Genomic DNA, 23448 nt, shown 5'->3' on the forward strand with positions numbered 1-23448 from the left:
TGTAAAGCCCCTACCTGCCTCCTGGGAATGGTGAGGGAGCCACAGGCTGGCCCACACAGTGTTAAATCTCTTCCTTTCCCAGAGATTGCAGCCAATGAGGCTTTCTGCTTAAATGGCCTAGAACCATCTCCCAAAGCTCCTTAACTCAGAAAAGTGAGAGTCAGCAAAATGAAAATAACTTAAAAGACTTCTTGGGAAAAAAAAGAACTCCAGTTTCCTCCTCCTGCAGCTGAGGGCCTCTCAGTGGCAGCTTTCATTTTCTAGAGTCCAGGCCAGGGGCTTCCCACTAGTTCAGGAAGGCAAGTAGGCATTAGAGACCTGAATCTGCTTCCCAGTGGGAGCTGGAGGACCCTCAGGGCTCCACTGGGAGTGCTTTGTAGCCACAGGGATTCTGTCAGGCTCACATTTGCCTTTAAAGGCTGGAACAGTCATGTGTGTTATAACAGGTTCATAGGAAGGAAGCCATCTGTTCCAGGCCCACACAGGTAGCTTGTGCTGCTCCCAGCGAAGGACTTGGTGTTCCCTGCTTCTGTCACTCCACAGAGAAGAGTAGTTGATGAACACCTACCTGCCTCCCCTGTGTGCACAACACTTCAGGTAACATCCCTAAACTGAGGAAATTTCATTCTTTCTCCTAAAACTAAGAAATCTGCTCCATGCAGTTGATTCATCTCGGGTTCAGAGGGCTGACTGACCTAGTCAAGGAGACACTGAGGAGCACAGGAGGAAAGGTCATGGCCAGTTCTGACTAACCCCAAAAGCCACATACACTAAGCATTCAAGAAGTGGCCCAGGAAAGGCTTCTTATACAAGGAAACACTGAGTCCCAAATCAAAGAATTAACCTGCCCAAGGTCTCAGAGCTGCTAATTGGTAGCACCCAGAGTTTCACACAAGCAAGGAGGGTTCAAGAGTTCAAGCCCACAAGTTCTATCTTTTCCTTCTTTCTTGTCCTAATGGGGTCTATCAAACTTCAACCTATGAGAACAAGACCAGGAGGATGCCATCACGGTACTCTCCATCCATGAAGGGCCTTCCTGACCCTCAAGGTCTTATATGCCCTCAGCAGGCAGGACTGTGTCAGTACCTGGTATCTTACAAGCTTGTTTCTAAAACAGCTCCCCTTCATCACAGGGGTCTGTGAGAAGACCAGGGAACCTGGACACAAACACATGGTAACCCACCTTAAATGGCTCACAGCCCAGTGAGAAAGATGGATTGAGGCTGGAATAGTGTGGGAATAGAGATGTTCATTTGGTACCAGCTGAGAAGTTCCTCTGCCCCCCAAAACCTCATGGCTGCCAAGAAGAGGACACAGATGAAAGAAATAGCTCTGTCGATCTACAAGGGATGACCTCAACTAACAATCTAAGCAATAGTGAAGAGGCTACCTTAAATGTCCTTGCCCTATAATGAGATTGCTATACTACCTTAAATGCTATCCTAGAACCTTCATCCAGTAGCTGATGGAAGCAGAAGCAGACACCCACAGCTAAACACTGAGCTGAACTCCTAGAATCCACTTGCAGAGAGGGAGGAGTGACCAACAAAGGGGTCAAGACCAGGCTGGAGAGACACACAGATACTGCTGACCTGAACAAGGGGGAGCTCATGGACTCCAGACTGACAGCTGGGAAACCAGCATAGGATTGATCCAGACCCCCTGTCAGTTGGAAGGCCTGAGCAGTTTATGGGGCCTCTGGTAGTATTTATCACTAGTACTCAAATGAACTTTGGGAGCCCACTCCACATAGAGGAATACTCTCTCAGCCTAGGCACACAGGGGAGGGTCTAGGCCCTGCTCCAAATGATACAACAGACTTTGAAGCTTCCCCATGGAAGGCCTCACCCTCCCTGGGGAGCAGAAAGGGGATAGAATAGGGGTCAGTCGGTGGGGGGCAGAGGAGGAGGGGAGGAAGAGGGAACTGGGATTAACATGTAAAAAAGACACAGTCTCTGTCAACATGGAGCACCAAGCATCTTGTGAGAAACTTCTGGTTTGAGACAGTGCTGGAATAGGCAGAATGAAGATCCCACATAAAAAGTAACAGTTGTTTGTTGAGGCTACACATGTGTGTGAGGCCATGTGCCTACTACTGAGCACCTGAGACACCACACTCCAACAGTGCCTGCATGAGATCTTACTTTGGCTAGGCTTTTCACTTATTTGCTGAATCTTGCCAGCAGACTATCAGGTAAATTACAATTGCGAGTGTCCACATAGGAGGAAACCCAAGTTAGGAAACTGGCATCACTTGTGCTGAGCCCCAGAGATGGAGTGAACTTTCCAGATAGCATGGTGTCTGAGGAGAGGACAGGGTTAGAGAAAAGAGAGCTTGTGGTATGGAGCTGGGGGCTAGCCACAGCACCTGCCCCCCACTCAGACAGCCTCTTCCGGGAGCTTCCTAGTGTGCTCCTTCATTTTGTGCTCTCAACAATGCAGCGGGTGGCAGAGGGCTATAAGGATTATGTACTAGTCTTTCTTTTACATAAAAGAGGTTCAGCAGGATCCAATACCTCTGGCCTCCACAGGCACCAGCACTTATGTGCACATATCACCACACAGACACAGACACAGACACAGACACACACACACACACACACACACACACACACACACACACCACACGTACACACAGAGTTACCTAAAAATAAAAAAAATCTTTAAAAATAATTTTAGAACTTTGAAAAGAATTCAGTTCAAAAATGTTTGTTAGTGAATAGAGTTGCAGGTCCCTCTAATGGAGGATAACATTAACTTTAAATTATGATGAATAACTTGGTGAGAATGTCAAAGGTCATATTTATGCATATTAAAGTTTAGAGGAAAGTTATATCATAAAGTAAAATTCCAGAAACATTTTCAGGTCCTCGAAAGTATACATGGTATACATGAAGAACTCACAAAGGGAAGAAATTGAGACATCACATATACGTAGAAAGCGAATTTGCCAAACTCTGAATATTCCAAATATGGGCAAGGAAGTGGCACATTTATGTCTACTCTGCTTAAAATATGGCTGAGTCCTTTGGGAAGAAACACCATGACACATGCAAAGATGCTCTTGTCTTTTAACCCAGTTATTTTGCACCTTAGCATTTATTCTACAAAGAAAAAAAATCAGCAGAAGGAACACAATTATAGAAGATTGCCCAGGTAGCAGCAATTCCCATGAGCAAGAAACCAGAGACCACAAACCATAGTTAAGAAAGCAACCTTGGCCCAGTGCCAGGAAGAGGTATTACAATGGTAGCTATGCAAACCAGGCCACACTATGGGCATACTGGGGGGTGGGGGTGGGGATGCGTGCATATGTAAGAGGAGCATGGAGGCAGAGGCATCATGAGGAACAACAGTGACCATGCTCTTGGGCTGGGTGGGCTGGGCTCTTGGGATTATGACTTGGTTTTCTTTTTTTAGGCTTCAGCTGTCTTTGGGGTTTTCTTTTGTAACTTAAACAACACAGGAGAAGAAAACCTCAACCAGCTGGAATGTTGAGCTGCAACCAACAAAATGAAATGTGATGGGGATGAATGCAAAGTCCTGCATTTCATTTAAGAAATATATTTCAAAAATCCACATGACTGGGGTTGGAGTGGGACTGAAGAGCTGTTCCTATGAAAGAAGCCAGAATAAGGGAACAAAAGACTCCACATTTATGAAGGCTGATACTCAGGGGCTGGTACAATAGCAGGCTGGTACAAGTACCGTACCGACAGCTTATGAGACACAGTAATAGGACTGGGAGACTTAAAAACTTATCCAGTTTCCTCTAAGAGTAAATACATATTGAAGTCAAGACTGTATCCCCTGGGAGTTGCTCTGACTTCAAAACTCACATGGTTCCTTATACAACATGGACAATTACAAGTACAAGGATAGTGGTCCAAAATAGGGAGGAGGATTAGATGATACTGGTCCCAAACACATTCTCATTCTTACCTTATAGAACTGCCTAGTTCAGTATGTGTGGTGATATATTGTTTATGATTTATTAAAGCTTGCCTGAGGATTTAGAAAGCAAAGTCAGCCACAGCCATAGAAGTCAGGCACACACCTTTAATCTTAGCAGCCAGAAGCTAAGAAGTGGTGGTACACACCTTTAGTCCTAGGTAGGACTCAGGATTAAGAGGTAGACAGATCTCTGTGAGTCCAAGGCCACCCAGATCTACACAAGATTGAAACACCCTAAAAGAGAATTATAGCTCACACCTTTAAACCCAACATTAGGGAGGTGTATAAGACAGAAGCAAGGTGTCAGTGGAGGCATTCATTCTCCAGCCACACTGAAGATGGGCATTCATTCTCTAGCCATACTGAGGAAAGGTTATAGTCTGAGGCTTGGTGAGAGCGTATGGAGACAGGACCAGCCCATTCAGCCTGAGGTGGAGGTAAGAAGCTAGTGGCCAACTGCTTCACTTTTCTGATCTTCAGCTTGAAGCTTAAAGCCCAATATCAGTCTCTGGGCCATTTATTTATTTGTGTTACAAGTGTGTGACAGTTTTATTTCAAAGGATGTTGATTTAAAGTCCAAGAGTAAGAGATTCGGATACTTCCTAGAGCCCAGCATCCATCCCTGAGTCCTGTCTTGGAAACTAAGCCCTATAAAGAGTGGGTGTTGTTCTCAGAGTTCTAATAAACCAGATAATGGAGCAGTAAGGGCTGTCCTCAATGTCTGACACAATCCTGTGAGGCAGATATGCCCCCTTCCAAAAGCGAAACTGAAGTGTTCTGGTCAGTTTTTGTCATCTTGACACAAGTTAGGATTATCTGGGAAGAGGGAACCTCATCTGAGAAAATGACTCCATCAGATTGGCCTATAGGAAAATCCACAGGGCACTTTCTTGATTAATGATTGATATGAGACAGCCCAGTCCATTATAGGCTCTGCCATACCTGGGCAGGTGGTTCTGGGTTACATAAAAAATCAAGGTGAGCAAACTATAGGGAGAAAGCCATGGAGATTGAGCCAGGAAGCAGCATCCCTCCATGCTCTCTACTTCAGCGCCTGATTCCAGGTTCCTGCCTTGAGTTCCTGTCCTGGCTTTCTGCCATTATGAACTGCAAGCTGTAAGCTGAAACAAACTCTTTTCTCCCCAAGTCGGTTTAGTTCAGTGTTTTACCACAGCAACAAAAGCCAGGCTGTAATAGGAAGCTGAGATAGGCTGAGAACACTTTCAAGGTCACACACTAGAAAGTCCAGGAGTCAGTATAGAACACAGAACAATGTAAACCCAGTGAGACATGGTAGTTATGAATCTGAGCTATGGATTGGCTGGTGAAATATAGAAGAATAATAATGTCATTCTGAACCCTGCAAAGAGACATCATGACTGTTCAGCCAGGGAGTGGGGCAGGTTAAGCATTGTTATGGTGGAGAGGACACCCAGGGGACACCCACAAGATCATCTTTGACCTACAGAATCGATGACCTTGTAAAGCTTCCTGGCAGACACTGGTCCATCCTTCCAAAACAAAAGAAGTCTGTTGCTGTGTCTGTTTGTGGATGCAAAGGCACATATTTTATGCCCAGAAACTGGTCCACAAGAAAATGAGAAGACAAGGAAATAGGATCTACCAGAAATGACCATGAGTTTTGAAGAAGTTTTTCTTTTCTATAAAGAAGAAATAAAATTCTGGAATGATTTCAGTCTTGATAATAAACAAGAAAATACAATAAAACACACTTTTTTGCCAACTAAGTTCGGAGAATAATTTCAACAGTGGTTACACCCATTACAATCATAAAGAATAATGCAACTGGAATTCTTTTTGGCTGAGGAGAAACCACACTAAGAAAACAAAAGAAAGTGTAAAGGGAACGTTAATACAAACATTTCCATCAAGTTTTATTTATAAACGATTTAAAATTCCAAGGAGCTATAAATGGGCTTGGAGGCAGGGGGTGGGCACTGAGGTAGGTGAGAGGAGCCAGGAGTGTGGAACCTGTACACACAGCCTGCACCACGGGTCCTAACAAATGCAGAATTTGCACAAGATTTCCAGGGAGGCAAAAAGCATATATGAAAGCTAAGATCTCAGCACAAGAGGGCAGCGGGGTAGAGACAGGAAAGGAGCATTCTCAGGTAAAGGAATGACCAGGGTGGGAACAGGGCAGGAAAGGAGACAAATCTCAGCATCAGTACTGATGGCCATTTGTTCACTCTTACTGCAGCACTTCAGTTACCTCCACAGGCTTCCTAAGAGCCCAGGAACTAACTAGACACTACTCCACATTACAGCCGGAGGAGCCAATGTTAGGAGGAAGTGCCTGGCTTCAAGCAGGGTAGTAAGCTGTAGAGCTGAGGTGAACTTGGATGCATCCACCACCTAACTCAAGTTCCCTGTACCACTGAGCTTCGTAGGCTGAGATGTTGGCAGGTTAGCTCTACTGTAAGGACCTGAGCAACTGACCAGATGGTTTACTCAACTGTAGCTTTATTTCCATCCACTTTGTGGGATCTAGAGTTGATGGTTATGAATGCCAGGGAGCAACATGGAAACAACCATATTAAAATGTGCAAACCTGGTCCTGTGTGTCAAGTACAGTTATGTACATCATAATATTTCTAGCAGTGCTGTTTAAAATGTTTTCCCTAGTTTCCAAAACATTCATTGAACTGTTTGTTTTAATTTCTTTATAATTAAAAGAAAATCAGTGTAGAAACAAGAAACAAACCGAGGCAGAAGGGTAACAGTCTTCCTCACACAGTCCAGAAATAAAATGAGTCCCGCCTTCCTCTTCCACTGGATGAAGGAATCTGGGATTGGCTCAGGTTCTATCAATTCAGTATTGCCAACCTGCCCAACAAGACACATTGGCCCACCATGATAATGAAAGGAATCCAAGCGTTAAAGCTAAGGAGAGACCACTGGCACCTTGACTTAAGCCAACTTCTGTACTGAGCCCAACCAAACAGAATTCTGGGCGTATGAATAGTAACTCTAAACAAGGAGGCATGTTGCTCATTGACTCACTCTCAGACACATGTTCAGCTACACTTCTTACACAGTCCAGGGCCATCCACGTAAAGATAGCACTGCCCACAGCAGGCTGGGTTCTCCCACATCCATAAGTAATCAAGAAAATGACCCACAAATGCTAACAGGCCAATCTGCGAGAAGCAATTACTCAGTTGAGGGCCCTTTTCCCCAAGTATGTTTAGGTTTGCGTAAAATTGACAAACAACAACAACAAAACTGTGACAAAGGATGAAAGAGTCATATTTGGTCCGTGATTGCAGATGGTTTCTATTCATTGTGGCGAGGAAAGGCATAAGGGAGAAGCTTAGGTTATGACAGGAGCACGTGGTGGAGTCTATCCACATGGTGGATCAGGAAGTGCAGTGCCCAGTTGGAACTGGGGACTAGGTGTAAACTTCAAAGGCTTATGTAAACTTCAAAGCCCCAGTGACCAAGCATTGCCATTTAGGCTTCATTTCTTGAAGTTCCCAGAACCTTCCCCAGCAGCCCTATCAGCTGGAGATGAAGCATTTCAAACAGTCCATGGGGAACAAGATGGGGAGAGTGATTTACATAGCCCTTTCCCAGGTAGTGTCTGGATTGCTCTGCACAAAATTCTCAATTAGGGATCATTATTAGCAGTCAAGCAATATGCACACAGTAGCAACACAAAGACTTGAACCCAGTTCTCAATCTTCCATAGTCCTGTTGTCCCCAACAAGTGCATCAAAAGTCACACAAAGTGCTGTCATATCCAGCAGGCATTTTTACTATAACTGTAGCAATCTCTCTCACTGAACTGACACATGCCTGGGAAGCAGTTGTGTATTGGATTCGTCTTTGAGGCACACACAAAGCCTCTGGCTGTCTGTATTTTCTTTCTGTTAGGGAAGAAAAGGGATGAGGTCAACCATGACCCATGCTTTAGTCTCTCAGGCATTTCACATCACTTAGGCCCCAGCTGCATAATGCTATAAAAGTGGACAGATCTCTTATTTTGGGTTTTGAGACAGAGTCTCCTGTAGCCCTTGCTGGCCTCACACTCACTGGGCTGTTCTGTCAATTTAACACACGCCGGTGTCATCTGGGAAGAGGAATTCTCAATGGAGAAAGGGCCTCCATCAGATTGGCCTGTGGGCAAGCCTGTAGGCAAGCCTATAGGGCATTTTCTTGATTGATGATTAATGTAGGAGGGCCCAGCTCACTGTGGGTGGAGCCACCCCTGAGCAGGTGGTCCTGGACTGTGAAGGAAACAGGATGAGCAAACCTGTGGTGTCGGCTTCGCTGCTTGCCTCTAGGTGAGTTCCTGCCCTGACTTCCCCTCATGATGGGCTGTGATCAGGACATGTAAGCTGAAATAAGCCCTTCCTCTTTAAGTCACTTTTGGTCACAGTGTTTGATCACAGTAATAGAAACCTAAGACACTCACTATGTAGCCAAAGCTAGCCTTGAACTCCTGACCTTCCGGCCTTGCCTTCCAAGTACTAGGGTGACAGGTGTGGGCTACCATGTCCAGCTGCATACCAACCACAAACTTCCCTTATCTCAAGAAATGAGTCAACCCAGGCTAAACACTTAGGCAAGCCATGCTGTATAACCAGTTACTATTATTCTTTTACATTTCCCGACTCCTCATTCTACTGATACCTTCTCTGAAACATGATGCCTTTGCGTCAAGACCACACTGCTACTTTACAGAGAGCTGGGGAAAACACTACAGAAGAAAATGCTTGGCTATACATCCTCTGGTGAGCATACAGTGGTCCACAAAGGATTATTAAACTTATATTACAAAGGATTACTGGATTTACTGAAATACAGGGTCTCAGAGTGGCATCCACCCTCACCTTTTTAACGCAATGACCTTGAGCTTTTGTTTACAGATTAAAGAATTAAAGGTTAAAGAATTAGAAAAACTACAGATCAAAGTTTTCCATCAATGTCTAAAAGTTCAAAGTCCAAAATGAAGGTAACAATAATCACTGACATTTATTGAGCACTTTATATATTTTATCTCTAATCCTTGTAGCAACTGTGTGAGGCAGGTTTTCTCTTTTATGGAGCAGAAAGTGGAGGCGCATGGAGGTTATGTTAATGCCAAAGCAAGCAGGAGAGCCAAGCTTAGAACCTGGAGGCATTTGTCCAAAGTCCCTGCCCTTTCCAAAATGCCACACTAACTTCATTGGCATTGCATAAAGAAAAGTGCAGTCCACAGGAAGATGGAAGGTGGTTTGTCAAAACAAACAAACAAACAAACACAAAACATGTGCCAGACTCGATAAAGATCCAGCAACCAAATAAAGAAGCAGAAAAATAATTATGAAACCTGAAAGATCATGAGATAAAAGAGAGAAAGAACAAACTGAAGCCACCGACATAGCCCATTTTCTGGCAACTCTGTACCACAGCTAATACTATTAGGGCCCCAGTACCCCTTTCTTTACAAAAATAGGCTTGAATAATCAAGGAAGCTTATTCTTACAGATGCCAATCACAGATCATCTTGGAATGCTGAGTGGTCCAAGACTCATCCTTCGGGGTGAGAGAAGGTGAGATGCTTTGAAGATCATCCCTTAAAGCCCTAAAGCCCAGGAACCATGACCCTACAGGATCTCTCTCCTGAGAGGGTCTTGCAGGCAACATGCAACACACATGTTTAATATAGTAAAAAATGAGAACAACTGTCTACATCAAGAATTAATGAAGTTTTATTATAGAACAAAATAGAGGAGCAGAGATAGAGCCCTCCAACAGTAAAAATAACAGTTCATATTGTGGTCCCGGCAGGATACTCTGATGCTGTACGCCCCAATGAAAAGTGCTTTTCCCATCCCTCAACAATACTGGTGGGGGCGTGAGGCTCTGCTGAGTCTTAGCAAATCCATATGCCTTCTTTGAATTATGAAGTCCAAGTTCAGAATAAGACACTGACCTCAGTGTCCTGAAGGCCCCCTGCCCAGACATAGCCATGCCTGGAGGGGCCTATTTAGATGACACCATTGCCTGCAATGCACACGCCACACAATGAAAATGCAAAGGCTTTATGAAAAAATCCAAAGTTTATTGCAAATTGTATTTTGCTTCCCTTCGTTCTTCATTTTTACAAGATTTGTTGATATCCATGATTTTCTCACAGATGTACTTGTTGACTTTGGAGAGTCTCTGTGCAATTTCAGTTTCGTCCACTGTTTCTTGTGCTATTCTGTCATACAAACACTCTAGACATAGGGAAGAGACAGGAAGGTCAATGATTAATGATGAGTTTGAGAACAAGTCTTTTAAGGAGAAGAGAGAAGACATGCCTCTGATGTACTTTCAAATACTGGTTCACATTATCTTACATGGTTATATATCTAAAGTCCTGCCATAAAGTATAGATAAACACTATAAGTATATTCTTTTTTTTTTAAAGATTTATTTATTTATTACATATACAGTGTTCCGCCTACATGCCAGAAGAGGACACCAGACTGAATTGTAGATGGTTGTGAGCCACCATGTGGTTGCTGGGAATTGAACTCAGGACCCTTGGAAGAGCAGTCAGTGCTCTTAACCTCTGAGCCATTTCTCCAGCCCTATAAGTATATTCTTTAAAAAAATGGTAAAACACAGGTATGATGGCTCATTCCATTGATCCCAGCACTTAGGAGGCAGAGGCAGGTAGATCTATCTCTATGAGTTGGAGGCCAGGCATGGTCTACATATTGAATTCATACATAGTGAAATCCTATTTAAACTATCAGTGATAAGGCCACTATGTAGATTAATAATCCCTCTAAAACCCTGGATGCTGAACTTCTCCCCCTCCTCATCTTTATCAAGGGTAATCTCTGGTATTTTTTTTCACTTTTCTTATCTCTTAATGTTATCAAGTGGGTATTTGCCTCTAAACATTTTTTTTTGTCTTCAGCCTTTTAATAAATGTGCCCATCACTCTATTGGTCTGACTTGCTGATTTTACTCATGGAACACACAATATTAGAGTATAGATGCAGGTCACCCAGGGAAGTCACCACCTTCATTGATGAGACATAGTCTACTGTATGATTTTATCCTACTTTGAACTGTGCATTTGATTGTCCATGGATACTTGGTTTTGCAATTGCAAACAACCTTGCCCATGTCTGAGGTTATATATCCAAGAAACTCTCTTAATTACCAGCCTCAGCATGGCAATGCTGAATATTAGGGAGTATGCCTACTCAGCTTCATTAGGTGATATTCTGCAAATGGTTTTCCAAAATGGGCTGAATGCCATTCTCAAATGGTAATACATGCAAGTAAGTAGGTTGCTCTATAGCTTCAATAGCACGTGACACTGTCACATCACTAAGATTTGTGTGTGTGAAGGACTCACTCATACTGGAGACTACAACTGAGGCTTAGGATAGCTTCTCTCTCAGGGATCCTGCTATTTGCTATGGTTAACAGAGCCAGCCTGGACAATGCCTGACTAGAACCTGATTTTCTGCCAGTCTCCAAGCCTGGAGATTTGGTATAAATTATTGCCTTAGAATTCCCAAGTCATTAACTAGGACAACAAACTCTAAACTAGCATTTAAAAGGATTCCAAGAAGTATGTGGCATAAACATTTGTAATCCCCTTTCAAGCAATAAAGAATCCTACGCCCATAAAGGATGGTTACAATTATTTTATGTTTATGGAACTGTTAATTTCCCAGAGCATAGTGCAGTGTGTGATACAGGAGCAAGCCTACATACATATATACCGAATGAATGAGAGTGTTTCCAGTGAAGACTGAAAAGATACAAAAATGCTGGATATAAGATGTAGGGAGATAGCTCACTTGGGAAAGTTCTTGACTTGAAAGCAGGAAGTCATGAGTTCGATCCCCAGAACTCATACAATATCCAGGCATGGGGGTGCTTTCTCATAATCCCAACACTTGGGAGGTGGAGATAAGTGGATGCCTGCGGTTCACTGGCTAGCTAGCCCAGAATAATTGTTGAGTTCCAGGCCAGTGAAGACCTCTAGCCTCTATGTGTACATACACACACACACACACACACACACACACACACACACACTCCAGATCTGGGTATGGGTAGGGTGTGTATAATCATGAGTGAAACTACAACTTCTTTGATCTTGATCTTGAGTTTGCTCACTTAGAAAACAGGGTGACAGTCCAACCATAAGGAATCATGATGGAAAACCGCAGTCTTGCCTCTCTGGAGTCACCACCCAGAGGTGATTCAGGGCAGTAACTTGTGTGCCTAACTTGTGCTAAGCCTTCCATCCACAGGGCGAGGCCTGGGGACTAGAGTGGAGGGGCAGTTCACGCCAGACTCCACATCCTCCTCTTGCCATCCATGCTGCGGCTGTGTATGCCACATGGGCTTTCTCTGTGCCACCTTTCCTCTCCACTGAGAAGAATTTTCCTTAAAGATGCTGTAACTGGCCTCCACTGCCTCCTGACCACCCCTGATTGCCCACTTCATCTATCCTCACTCATCTCTAAAGACTGAGATAGGATGGACAGCTGGGTCTTCTGCTCTATCTACCTACAACACCTTCCTTTTACAAACCACCCCTCAAAGTAGGTATCCTTATCATCTCTTTTCAGAAGATCCTGGCTCCCATTTTCAACTTCCTAAGTCCTGCTCATTCTCTTCTGCTTGGAACCACCTAGTCGAGTGAGGAGACTGAAGTCTACCTCACGCTCTGCTCCCGTGCCCCTGGAGTTTCCTATGGAAGTACAGGTGGTGATCTGATAAAATCCAATCATCCTCCACATCCCTAAGTCAGGACCATGTTAACAGTCGAGCAACCTTGCTCTGACCTAATCTACATCATCAGGAAGAGGTCTGTCAAGAGATGTTCAGGCTCAAACATGGGTCTCATCCCAGATGCATGAGATGGACCTGGGATAAGTATTGCTGTGCAGCAGTGTGCCAAAGTAGATAATCCAGAGAATTTTGTTTTTCCAGCGGTCTTCAAGACAATAAAGGCAGGAGAGAGAAGCAAAAGACAGGGTGGCAGGCTGTCTTTCCCAGAGAAAAAGTGGAAAGAGAAGGGCACACATTGAAGAATATGTTTCAGGGAGGCCTCTACAGAATTCCAATCATCTTCATTTCCTGGGGTAACAGCTCTGAATGGCCCCTCAGGTTGATTAAAAGGCTTTTGTTAGACTCTAGTTATTAATCACCTGCAGATGCTGGGAATGTGTCCCTCTGCGAGGGAGCATTTGAGATTATTGCTTAATTAACAAGGTTTATAACAGTGCTAATGTGTCCTATTAAAAAAAAGTTATAAAAATTAACTAGAACGCAATGCTGCGGCTCATTTAGAAAGCTCAGACACTGTGTAAAAGGTCATCGGACCTTAATAGGGTTTAACTGCCATTTCAGAGCTTGTCATCAGAGCAAGACCCGGCTCTGTCCTCCAGCTTTCATCTTCCTATAGCAGGGTCAGCGTTTCCCCATCGTTCTGCTATCTGGGAGGGGATGATTTCAACATCAAAGAGATGAGAAAATCCTTCCAATGCCATGAGTGTGAAGGCTTCTGCCACTTTTATATGCCCAAAGTGACAAAGTATGCTCCCATCACACACAAAACAAATACCAACAGTCCCAGTCCTGCCAGACAGCTTGCCCAGGAGGAACCAGGTAAATACAAGCTGGCCTCATCCAGATAATTTGGCTAAAAATGGTGACTTGTGGTGAGATGGCACACAGACCTCAAACCTGCCTGGCTACAGTGAAAAAATAAAACATCAACCTCATATTTCAGTACGGCAAGATACTCCTGCTGACACCTGAAGCCTGCCACCCTAGTTTGGCTTGGCTCACTCTGCCGTAGCTGAGGGTCCTAGAAAACCTCCAAGAAAAAAGAGCTCAGCCAGATAATGGGTGATCCAGGACACATGGTAGAAGCATCCAGCTACACTAAGAGGTCATGGAGTCTCCTGGAGGGATAAGACCCCAGGCAAATCTGCTGCAGTAGCTAGCACAACAGGACAGGTAGAGGGGCTGTGGCTATTCCAGGCATGAGGAGTAACACTTGCAAATCCCCCGAGGCAAGAGAGAGTGAGGCTTGTTCAGTTCACTCTGCTAATAACTAAAAGCTACAGCCAGAGCTATAGCCAGTGGCCAGGCTGTGAACATGCCCGTGTGTCATGCTAAGTTTACCCTCTAATCATGGGGACTCTGAACTGGCTGGGTAGTAAGAGATCATATCTGTCTTCTGAGAGCTCACCCTGATTACATAAGAAGAGTCTGGAGGCTTTGGGAAAAAGTACCCAGTTAGGCCTGAATTATGAGAGTAGTGGGTCTGAGAGGTGTCAGAAACAGGAAGGATGGAGAGGCAGGACCATGGGAGGGGGATACACCTGTCTGGTTGTGCTATTCATTAAGAGGGAACACAGAGGCTGAAGACTGCATGGGAAAGGTCAGTACTCTTAACTGCTTACTGTATGTAAGCCCTGAACAAGATGTTCATAAAGCTTCTAATGGAGACGAGGCAGAAAGGTAACCATCAAATAAGTAAGAAATGCTGTGCAGAACCTTTAACAGGGGCAGTGTAACAGACAGCAGTGGAGGCAGGAGGATGACTAGGAACTTGTGATCAGCTTGGTCTCTACAGTAAGACCCTGTCTCAAAAAACAAAAACAATAATAAAGCACATAGGTTTTCAGCCAAGGCAACAAAAGAAGAGGGGGGAATGATTAGTACATGGCTAAAGACTCATATTATCTGAAGAGAGAAAGGGAAAAGCCATACCTAGTGTGGGGCAGGGTTTATTCCAGCATCTCAGGGCTTCATGTGTTCAACCCTTGTTCAGTGCTGGTACTGCACTTGGCAATGAACACAGGGGAGTCAGCTACACTTGCTTGTACCAGAGGCAGAGTGTGGCAGTTAACCTCATACCCAAACATGACAGTTATCTGAGGGTACCTGCTGAGTCACATGCTGTCAAGGCACACAACTGGAGGTTGGCACTGCCTGGGTGAGGCAGGTCTGCCTTCCCGAGAAGGCTTTTCTCAGAGCAACCTCCTGAATAAAACTGCCCCATTGCAGATATCAGCCAACTAAAAGTTATCTCTTACTATCTAAAAGTAGCTGGCTGCCTTCTTCAATTCCTCATGGGCTAGCCAGAAGGGGAGACACCTGTGTTACATGGGAAAGGCTGCAGACCAGAGTAAGAATGTGTGGGTTTGAATCCAGACTCAGACACGTTATAGCTGTGGCTGTAGCTTGGCTGCATAATCATTGTCTTGCTACACTGACCTCTAGAACATACGCTATAACTGCACATTTCCCAACCTTAGTCTATGACAATGCTGGCTCTCCTTGATCTCTCCAGGGGTCACCCCACCAACTGATGGCCTCTGGGGCCTACTATTCCTTTCACTTACTTGTCAGACTGGCTCTCGCCCACCTTGCTGACCTCACTCTCAACTGTAAGGCCACTTCTCGTGGTCTCTGTGCTGCAGCTCATTCAGCCTGACCCACTAGTCCTCCAGCCGTCACAGGCTGTCTTTTCCAGTGTACCTCTCAGCTGGATGCCGTCTGTTCCAACAGGCCTTCTCCCCAACAGAGCTGATGCCATCAGCCCTTTGTCTCATCACTATTGCGTGGTACTCAGAGGACCCAGAGTTGCCTGACTGCATCACAGACACATTTGTCATTTGAACCCAGAATGTACTCAACTATAGCACCTGCTCAAACAGGACATTTACCTAACTGAGTCTTACTTCCTTGATCAAAATGTGGCAGACCTGGTCATTTAGAGAACAGTGATTAGGAAAAGACACCAAAGCCACCCTTGTCCTCCTGGATTTCCTCCTACTGTTATAACCTGGGAAAAAGTACCTACTACCTCCGTGGCCCAGTTTCTTTAATGGTAAAAAGGATAGTAACAGCAGCCAACAGTAGGGACGTTGAGAGGATAGTGAGTTAATATATTTAAAATGGTTTAGGACAGATATTGTTTTTAATAAGATGGGTTATAACAATTACTCAGAATAATTAGCAGTTACTATATTCACTCTTCTCCTTATACTATACTCCTTACTTTGTGGTGACTGTACAGTACTGTTCATACATATATATGTATGTATGTATGTATTCCTCATGAGACTGATCTCCTTGTAGATGCTATCTGTGTCTTGTCTTTTGTGTTCTCAAAACCCAGGAGAGGGTCTAGGAAAGAGTAAGAACTTAGGGAATGGATGGGGGAGAGAAATAAGAGAGTGAGAAGGTAAGAAAATGGAGGAAGGAAAGAAGGAAGGAGGGAGGGAGGGAGGGAGGGAGAGAAGATGGATAGGGAGTATGGGGTAATATCATATCTTTGGGTGGCAAATGACTCCCTGATTCTCTGCCCGCCTTCCCCAACACCAGGAAGGAAGCTGTATCAACTGCTGCTTGTCTCACTGTTCTAGAAATGGCTAAAGTGAGAAGTTTCCCCCAGCCTTGACTTTTACTGCTCCCTAGACATGTCCCTTCCCATCTGCACTGAGATGGGTCAGGCTCAGAGCACCCATGTAATAACACGAATGCAGTTCGGACACTTCTGCCTCCTGAGCTACCTCTGCACCCTCACCCCACCTCCTGCTGATGAGCACTGAAGGCCCTATTCGGCAACCTTCTCTCCCTGGGATTCTCCCCAGCTTTTCCTCCCCTCCTGACAATTCCCAGCACGACCACTGTCCCTCTTGCATGGTATGCTACACCCTTGAGTTACATTTGCGTCCATATTCACTTGTCCTGTCCAGTGTGAGATCTCTGGTGGCAGTTAGGATGTCTGCCTCTATGCTCCTGTGTCCACTGGGGGCCTGGCATACAGGGGCTTCAGTAAGCCTTTACCGAATTGAAACAATACATTTCTGACAGAGTAAAGGACAGGATGTCCAGCATTGTGCTTCCACTGGGTATGCTACCTCTGACGATGCTGAGCTTGTGAGGAGAGAGGGGTGGCTTCGGGATTGCATCCTTCTTTTTTTTTGTGGCGACTCCTGTGACGCTTCTGTTTTTCAGAACATCTGTTCCCCAGATCATGACTGCCAAGTTCTTCGTGTACTTAGAATCGCCTTGGGTTACTTGTAGCTGGTGCCATTTCTCCTCATCAACCCAAATCCCGCTTCCCAGATGAACCTGAAAGAGATAACACCACACCTGTTTAGTCCCACCGGAAGGCAGCTGGAGGAGGCTGCTTTTGTCCTTTAAAAACACTGCTTCTCCACTATGAGGGGTCACGCCACAGATTCTATAACAGCATCACTTACAGAGCTCTTGCAATACAGCAGGCCTTAGTCTAAAGTTCTGACGTCACTCTCTTAAACAGAAAGTGCTATGATACACTTGTCACTTCCAATGGGAATCCAAGTTCAGTTATGTGAAGTGACTTTGGAAGTCACTCAACTGGTGACTGGCACATCTGGGATTCTGAACTGCATTTGTGTTATCACATGGGTGCTCTGAGCCTGACCCATCTCAGTGCATTATGCGCTCGTGTGTGTCATACTCTAGAAATATTAAACCTCTTCTACCTGCACGTTCGGAGGCTCACCTCTTGCTAACACGGTGGAGGCTGCCTGCAGGACTCACCCAGCTATAGCATTCACTGGTGCCCAGGCCTTCTCTCCAAGATTCTCAACTGTTTGGTCTGGGTGTGGCTCAGACACTAGGATGGTTTAGCTCCCTAGATAGTTCCAATTTAGAGCTAAGCTATAAATCCCTGGCAGCTGGCAGGAGCAGAGCAGCTGCCTGGCTCTGCAGCCAGCAGGAGTGGAGCTGGGCGAGTCCTTCTCCAGCTAAAACTGCAGCTTCCCTATCTACGAAGTGGAAGACAAATTGCATCTCAAAGTTCATCTCTCTGGCTCAGAACACCTAGGATTTTAAGAAATTAAATGCAATCACAATGTATCCGGTTTGATTTTGGTAGTACACACACCAGAACACAATCTCTTGATTCCTAGAAGAGAAACAGCCAGAGTGATAGTGAAAACCAAGAAATCACTGTACCATCTCTGCTTCCAGCAATGAACTAAAAAATTTGTCCCCAGTTGTGGCCCTTAACAACTTATAAACTAATATTAATGTTCATCATTAAAAAAAAGTTTTGACCTTGACATAGCAATTTAGGTTGAGTTTCTGTTGAGCATGTGGAGGACAGAAACAGCCTCTGTGGGATGGAGAGGAGAGGCCTGCCAGCAGCTGACCCTTCCAATGGGTGTGAAAAGGCTCTGTCAAAGGCCTTTGTTTTCATCACCAAGGAATGGTTACGGGGGCATCTTGTAGAGGTCCTGTCCAAAGCGGGCGAGCGCGCACGCGCACGCACACACACACACACACACACACACACACACACACACACACACACACACACACACACACAAACTGATGGCAGAATGAAAGAACAATTGCTCAAGAAATGATTAAAGATTCTTCTACTCAAACTTGGCTTGGGAAGAAAGGTGGACACAGAGATGGGCAACCAGGTCAGCCAGGAATACTTCATCAATTGCTGAGGTTTTCTAACTACCAAAACAAACAACCAGGCAACTAACTCACTCTAAGTAAATGTTCTACAGGTCACTTCTAGCTTCACCTCCTTTGCTCAAAAGATTGTTCAGCCCACTGTATGAGCACAGACAACCAGATCTACCTGGCCTCTCTGTGGGAGCACTTCAGTACTGCAAATCAGCTTGTTCTGCTCAGCCAGATAGCAGCCATGGGGTGAGACGTGCTGCCTGGGGCTGGCTAAGCAACCAGAGCCCAAGACCAAATTTGGCCTTATTCCCTGTTCACGTCTGAACTGCAGGTGGGCAGTCTGAGCCTGGTGAGCAGGCACGATAAGTGCAAGGTCCCTACTGGAGCTGAGTTCCTCCCTTGATGATATTCTGAAGCACCCTCACAAGCTTCTGGAGATGGGAGGGAGACAAGGGACTTTGCTCTAGACTAGATCCTGAAATAGAAATGCCCAGACATATGCAGCAATTCTTCTGCATCAGCCTTTGACTACTGGAATCATAAGCCTACACTACAACACCTGGCTTAATTTATTACTCTTGGATAGAGATGAAGTCATGCAAGCCAATGTTCTAGAAGAAAAAGGAGCCATATTATTGAGTACCTATAATGAACTCAACTTCCTTATTCCTCATAAAGTCCTTAGGAGTTAGAAGCAGGCAGAGATTTCTGCTCTCATTTTACACATGTGAACACAAATTTGGGGGGAGGGGACTAAATTACTTTCCCCAAGACACACAATCAACCAATTTTAAAAAAATCTAGATTCAGTCCCAAATCTGTGTAGCCAAGTTCATGCCCTCCTGGCCTGTCCTGACATAGTCTGAGTGCCAAGGTGTGGCTAATGTGTTTGGAAAGTGCACACCTAACACAGCAAGGACTGCTTATTATAGGTTTCCCTTGGAATCTTCTGCACCTGCAGGCCACACCCTGCACCAGCTCCCAGGACAGTATACCACAAGCACATGGAAACTGGCAAAGGGCCTGGCTTTCTTGCCAGTGGCTGCTCCATCCAACTCACCCTGTAATCACCGACATCCACTTCCCTAAAACACTGCTTTCCTGTGCCGACTAGACAGCCTCAGCAGTCTTCAGCTCTGTGTTTTCATGTCAACCCTTTAGCATTTGAAATGGCTCCTTATTTCTTATCACATAAGATCTGACTCCTCAGCCTGGCTCCAGTCTATCACTAACCCAGTAAGTCCGCCTGTCTATAAGTCTGCAAACACATCTACCTTGTCCTCCCAGTGCTAGAACAGGAGGCACCTGGGCTCTGAGCTGCCAGCCCTGGCTGTGGACCCTGTCCCTTCTGTCTGCCAGCTGATTAACATGGCTAGGGCTAGTCGCCATACTTCTCTGAGTGACACTTTTTTCAACCACGCAGATCATCCTCTAGCTCATATAGGGTAATCTAGTACTAAGTGAGATGAACTATATGTAAGGAGAATATACGGCTAGTGGCTGCTACATCTCTGCTCCTTCTTTGTGCACAGGCATCTCTGTTCTAACATCCTCTGGCCCAGAGGAAGGGATGTCCTATCATTTTAAGCTACTCAGGTTTCCACACCCAGTCCACAATCCAGAAAATGTTATTTAACTGCCACAGGGTTAGGTTACATGCCTTGTGAAGAACTAGCTCACCTACAGTCATTACTACCCAACTCAGTCCTAACTGTCACAGCATATTCCCATGTGGAGAGGTCAAGGCTTCCCCGTTCTGCCTCCTGCAGAGTGATCAAGACCAATCTAAACTCAAAGCCATTACTAAACATATGAGCATATTTAGTATATCTTCTTGGCCTTTGCTTCATTTCTGATGAGCAGCTCTCCCTTCAAGAACAAAATATTTTCTGGCATCCACCTGAGAACAATGCCAGTGCCACAGCATAGAAAGAAATGGTCCCTGGGCCTCTGGAAGACCCATCCATCGCAGGTCCATGCTGAGCAACTGACACAAGGGCTGCTGAGGTCAGCACACTCATGGCTACTTAGAGCACTGTGCAGTTCCCACGGGGCACAGCAAGACAGACCGCAAAGAGCACTGGCCTAGGAGCAAGGAGATCGGGCTTTCAGTTCCCACCTGCCCCTGACCCATCACACAGCTGAGATCAGGCCCTGCTCTGGATGCATTTTCAAGTTAATTATGTATATGTCATAATGTTTAATGGCCTTTGCAGTTTTATAACTCAATGAGGTGTGTGACTTTAAAAAACAATCTTTTTTTTAATAAAAACATCTTAGATAAGCAATGGACTTATCAAAATCAGAAAGTGATGTGTGTGGCAAACCATATTCAGGTAAACTATGGTAGTGTTTGATCAAAATAAAACATTAGCTTTCCACCAGGCAGTGGTGGTGCACACCTTTAATCCCAGCACTCTGGGAGGCAGAGGCAGGCGGATCTCTGTGAGTTTGAGGCCGGACTGGACCGACAGCCTCCAAAACAATACAGAGAAACCCTGTCTCGTAAAAACAACAACAAAAAAATTAGCTTTCCTAGTTAGGGAGGGTTATAAAAAGTATGGCAGCTAGTAGGATAGGACTTCAAGAATTACTTTGTGATGTGTGTTATAGGACAAAACTCATTTCTAGTAGCAAATGGATCAAGTGACCCAGGCCTTGCAGAGCCAGGAGCAAGGCAACCATTTGGGACATGACATCTACTGCCACAAGGAGCTGCTGTCTGTTTCCAGTGTCTGCTTGCTTTTCTCCCTGTTTCTAGAGTCCTCTCTGCCTGACTACAAATCTACAAATTAGTCTCAAAGAAAAGTTGGGTGAGGTTTAGAGGAGCAATGGCTGGTAAAAAGGAAAAGAGGCATTTGATCTCAAGAGGTGTTTAGTGTGTGTATGTGTGTGTGTGTGTGTGTGTATGTGTGTGTGTGTGTGTGTTAAATACTAAATGAGGTTTCTGAGACCTGTTTTCTTGGGAAAGAATGCAACAGCGCTGAGAAGCTACTTGGCAGCCTTCAAAGCAAGAGAGAAAAGATTTTTCTTATGAAAAATTCTTCAATCACTCCACAATGTGGCTCATGACTAAAAGGAAATCAAGAGACCCACAACGGTTCTCCCATTCTATCTTTAATTTGGCTGGTTTACAAACTTAGTTACCCACTTTCAGCCCAAAACGACTTATGGAAGACATCAGTACGATGTGCTTTTCCCAGATAAAGACATGGAGGTCCAGAGAGGTCAAAGACTTGCCTGATGTCACCCAGGAAGGACAGAGGTAGAGCTATGCTGTAAGTTAAGGCTCAGGCTTCCAACCTTACTCCTGGAACGCTTACTGTGAAAGTCTGCCGAGTGGAGCAAAGACAAGTCCTATGCCCTGGGCCATCAAGTCCCGTCCCTGCTGAGGAACAAGCGCTCAGTGAGAGATGCAGGGCATGGCAGCACTTCCATGAGAGCCCTGAAGACAAACACGTTTCTTTTCCTCAGCTTGACAACATTTTCTTTGGTTCAGGCCAGGCAGTTGTAGGGACATAGCTAGATAAGCCAACTTAAACAGCCTTTTCTTTTCACTAGGGAGTGGTACCAAATAAACAGAGACCACTCAGAGTATGAGGCAAGATTCACTAGCTAACACAGATGACTCCTGGGGGCCAAGGAGAGGTGAGTCTGAAATGTGTGTGGTAGTGGCAGAGAATGCATGTAACACTAAGGCTGGACTTTACCTGGGTCTTGACAAAGGACTCTGATAGGTTCCTCTTTACCATCAGGGCTTATGTGTTCTTTCGTGACTTGTTTTCAGGAGTCATGAGAGAAAATGTAAGGAGGCAGATGAAGCCCTAGAGTTGTGGGCCAGTGACTTGGGACAAGGAGTACGGCTCATTTACCCCTGTATCTCCAGCTGGAGGCTGGGAACAACTATTCTGTAAATGTTGAATGAATACATATACTGAGTTGCTATATATAAAAGGGTAATTCACTTTTAGTTAACCTCTTATACTCTGGGCATCTGATTTCATAGGAAGGTAAGAAGAATTTCATTGAACTATTAAAGGAATTCTTTTTTTAAAAAATCTTTCTCACTAATAAGCTGTTCTAAATGCTAGGTTAGTTTCATAGTTATTTTGACAAACATTTTTTTAAAGAGAAAGAAGGGGAAGTCCCAGCAAACCTATGCTACCATGTCATCAATTCCACAGTTATCCAGGGCTAGGCTGGGAGGCTGGCTAGCCACAATGGGCTTCCATTCCAAAGGCACCCACCATACTATCCACCTTTCCTCTGACTAGCAAACATCTGGGGGAATGGATATTGAGCTGAAAACACTACCTTGCCATTGTCTAGGATATACTTGTCCATGACAGGCGCAGGAGCGGGGTAATAGGACGACGTATTTGCTTCCTCACTGAAAGTGCTCCGTAACTCCGGCTCGGGCTCGAGACATTCTGACTTTACTTTTTCCAAGTCAATGGCGGGACCTAGGCAGTTAAGAAAAGAGATCTGTCTACAACTCCAAGGAAAATAAAAGGCAAATATTCTTAACTATGCATCTATCAGCACATAGTGGCACTAAAAAAAAGCTAGCTTATTTTTGTTCTTTATGCTACACTTAAACCCAGACTCCAAAGTACTATGAGGCAATAATGTCACGAAGTGGAATCAGAGGACAAGAATTAACTAGACTTTAGTAATTAAGCATGGCTGAGGGATATCTTCTAGGGTGTCAGTATCTATGCAGGATGGCAGGAGACTCAACTCTCTGCACAGGAGAGTCTGTTCAGACTGCTGGAGAAGGGATGACAATTACTAGAATATGCAAATTTGGGGCCTGCCAGTAATCATCTCTGGAGCCTATGATGGAGAGGGCCATCTGAACGAAAGGAAATGAGGAAAGCTATGGGGAGAAATGAAAAGGACTCCTTCCAGGGACCTAGTATCTGCATTCCAACCAAGAAATTAAAATACGACACAGAGTAAACTCCTGATTGCTTGATGCAGTGATCGTTCATATTTTTATTTTAATGCAATCAACACAAAATATGTGAG

The 23448-nt window shown here is 44.8% G+C and overlaps 1 protein-coding gene across 12 annotated transcripts in view; it reads right to left on the reverse strand.

Moving 5' to 3' along the window:
* The window catches only part of LOC101826706 (AGBL carboxypeptidase 4), a 1098260-nt gene that overhangs the window by 195653 nt on the left and 879159 nt on the right, over positions 1-23448 (reverse strand). For 9 of the 12 annotated variants that reach the window (XM_040756958.1, XM_040756964.1, XM_040756959.1 and 6 more), the window contains 2 exons: positions 22732-22880; positions 16866-17079 (listed from right to left, as the gene is read on the reverse strand). The exons of 1 other annotated variant lie outside the window; for it this stretch is intronic. In XM_040756958.1, coding sequence (XP_040612892.1) covers positions 16866-17079; positions 22732-22880 — 363 coding nt within the window. Of the gene's footprint in view, positions 1-9649; positions 10182-16865; positions 17080-22731; positions 22881-23448 lie in introns of those variants that run through there. 2 more of the 12 variants (XM_040756966.1, XM_005072102.4) reach the window with 1 other exon arrangement.

Source organism: Mesocricetus auratus, unplaced genomic scaffold, assembly GCF_017639785.1.
Source record: "Mesocricetus auratus isolate SY011 unplaced genomic scaffold, BCM_Maur_2.0 Super-Scaffold_100014, whole genome shotgun sequence".
NCBI lineage: Eukaryota > Metazoa > Chordata > Mammalia > Rodentia > Cricetidae > Mesocricetus > Mesocricetus auratus.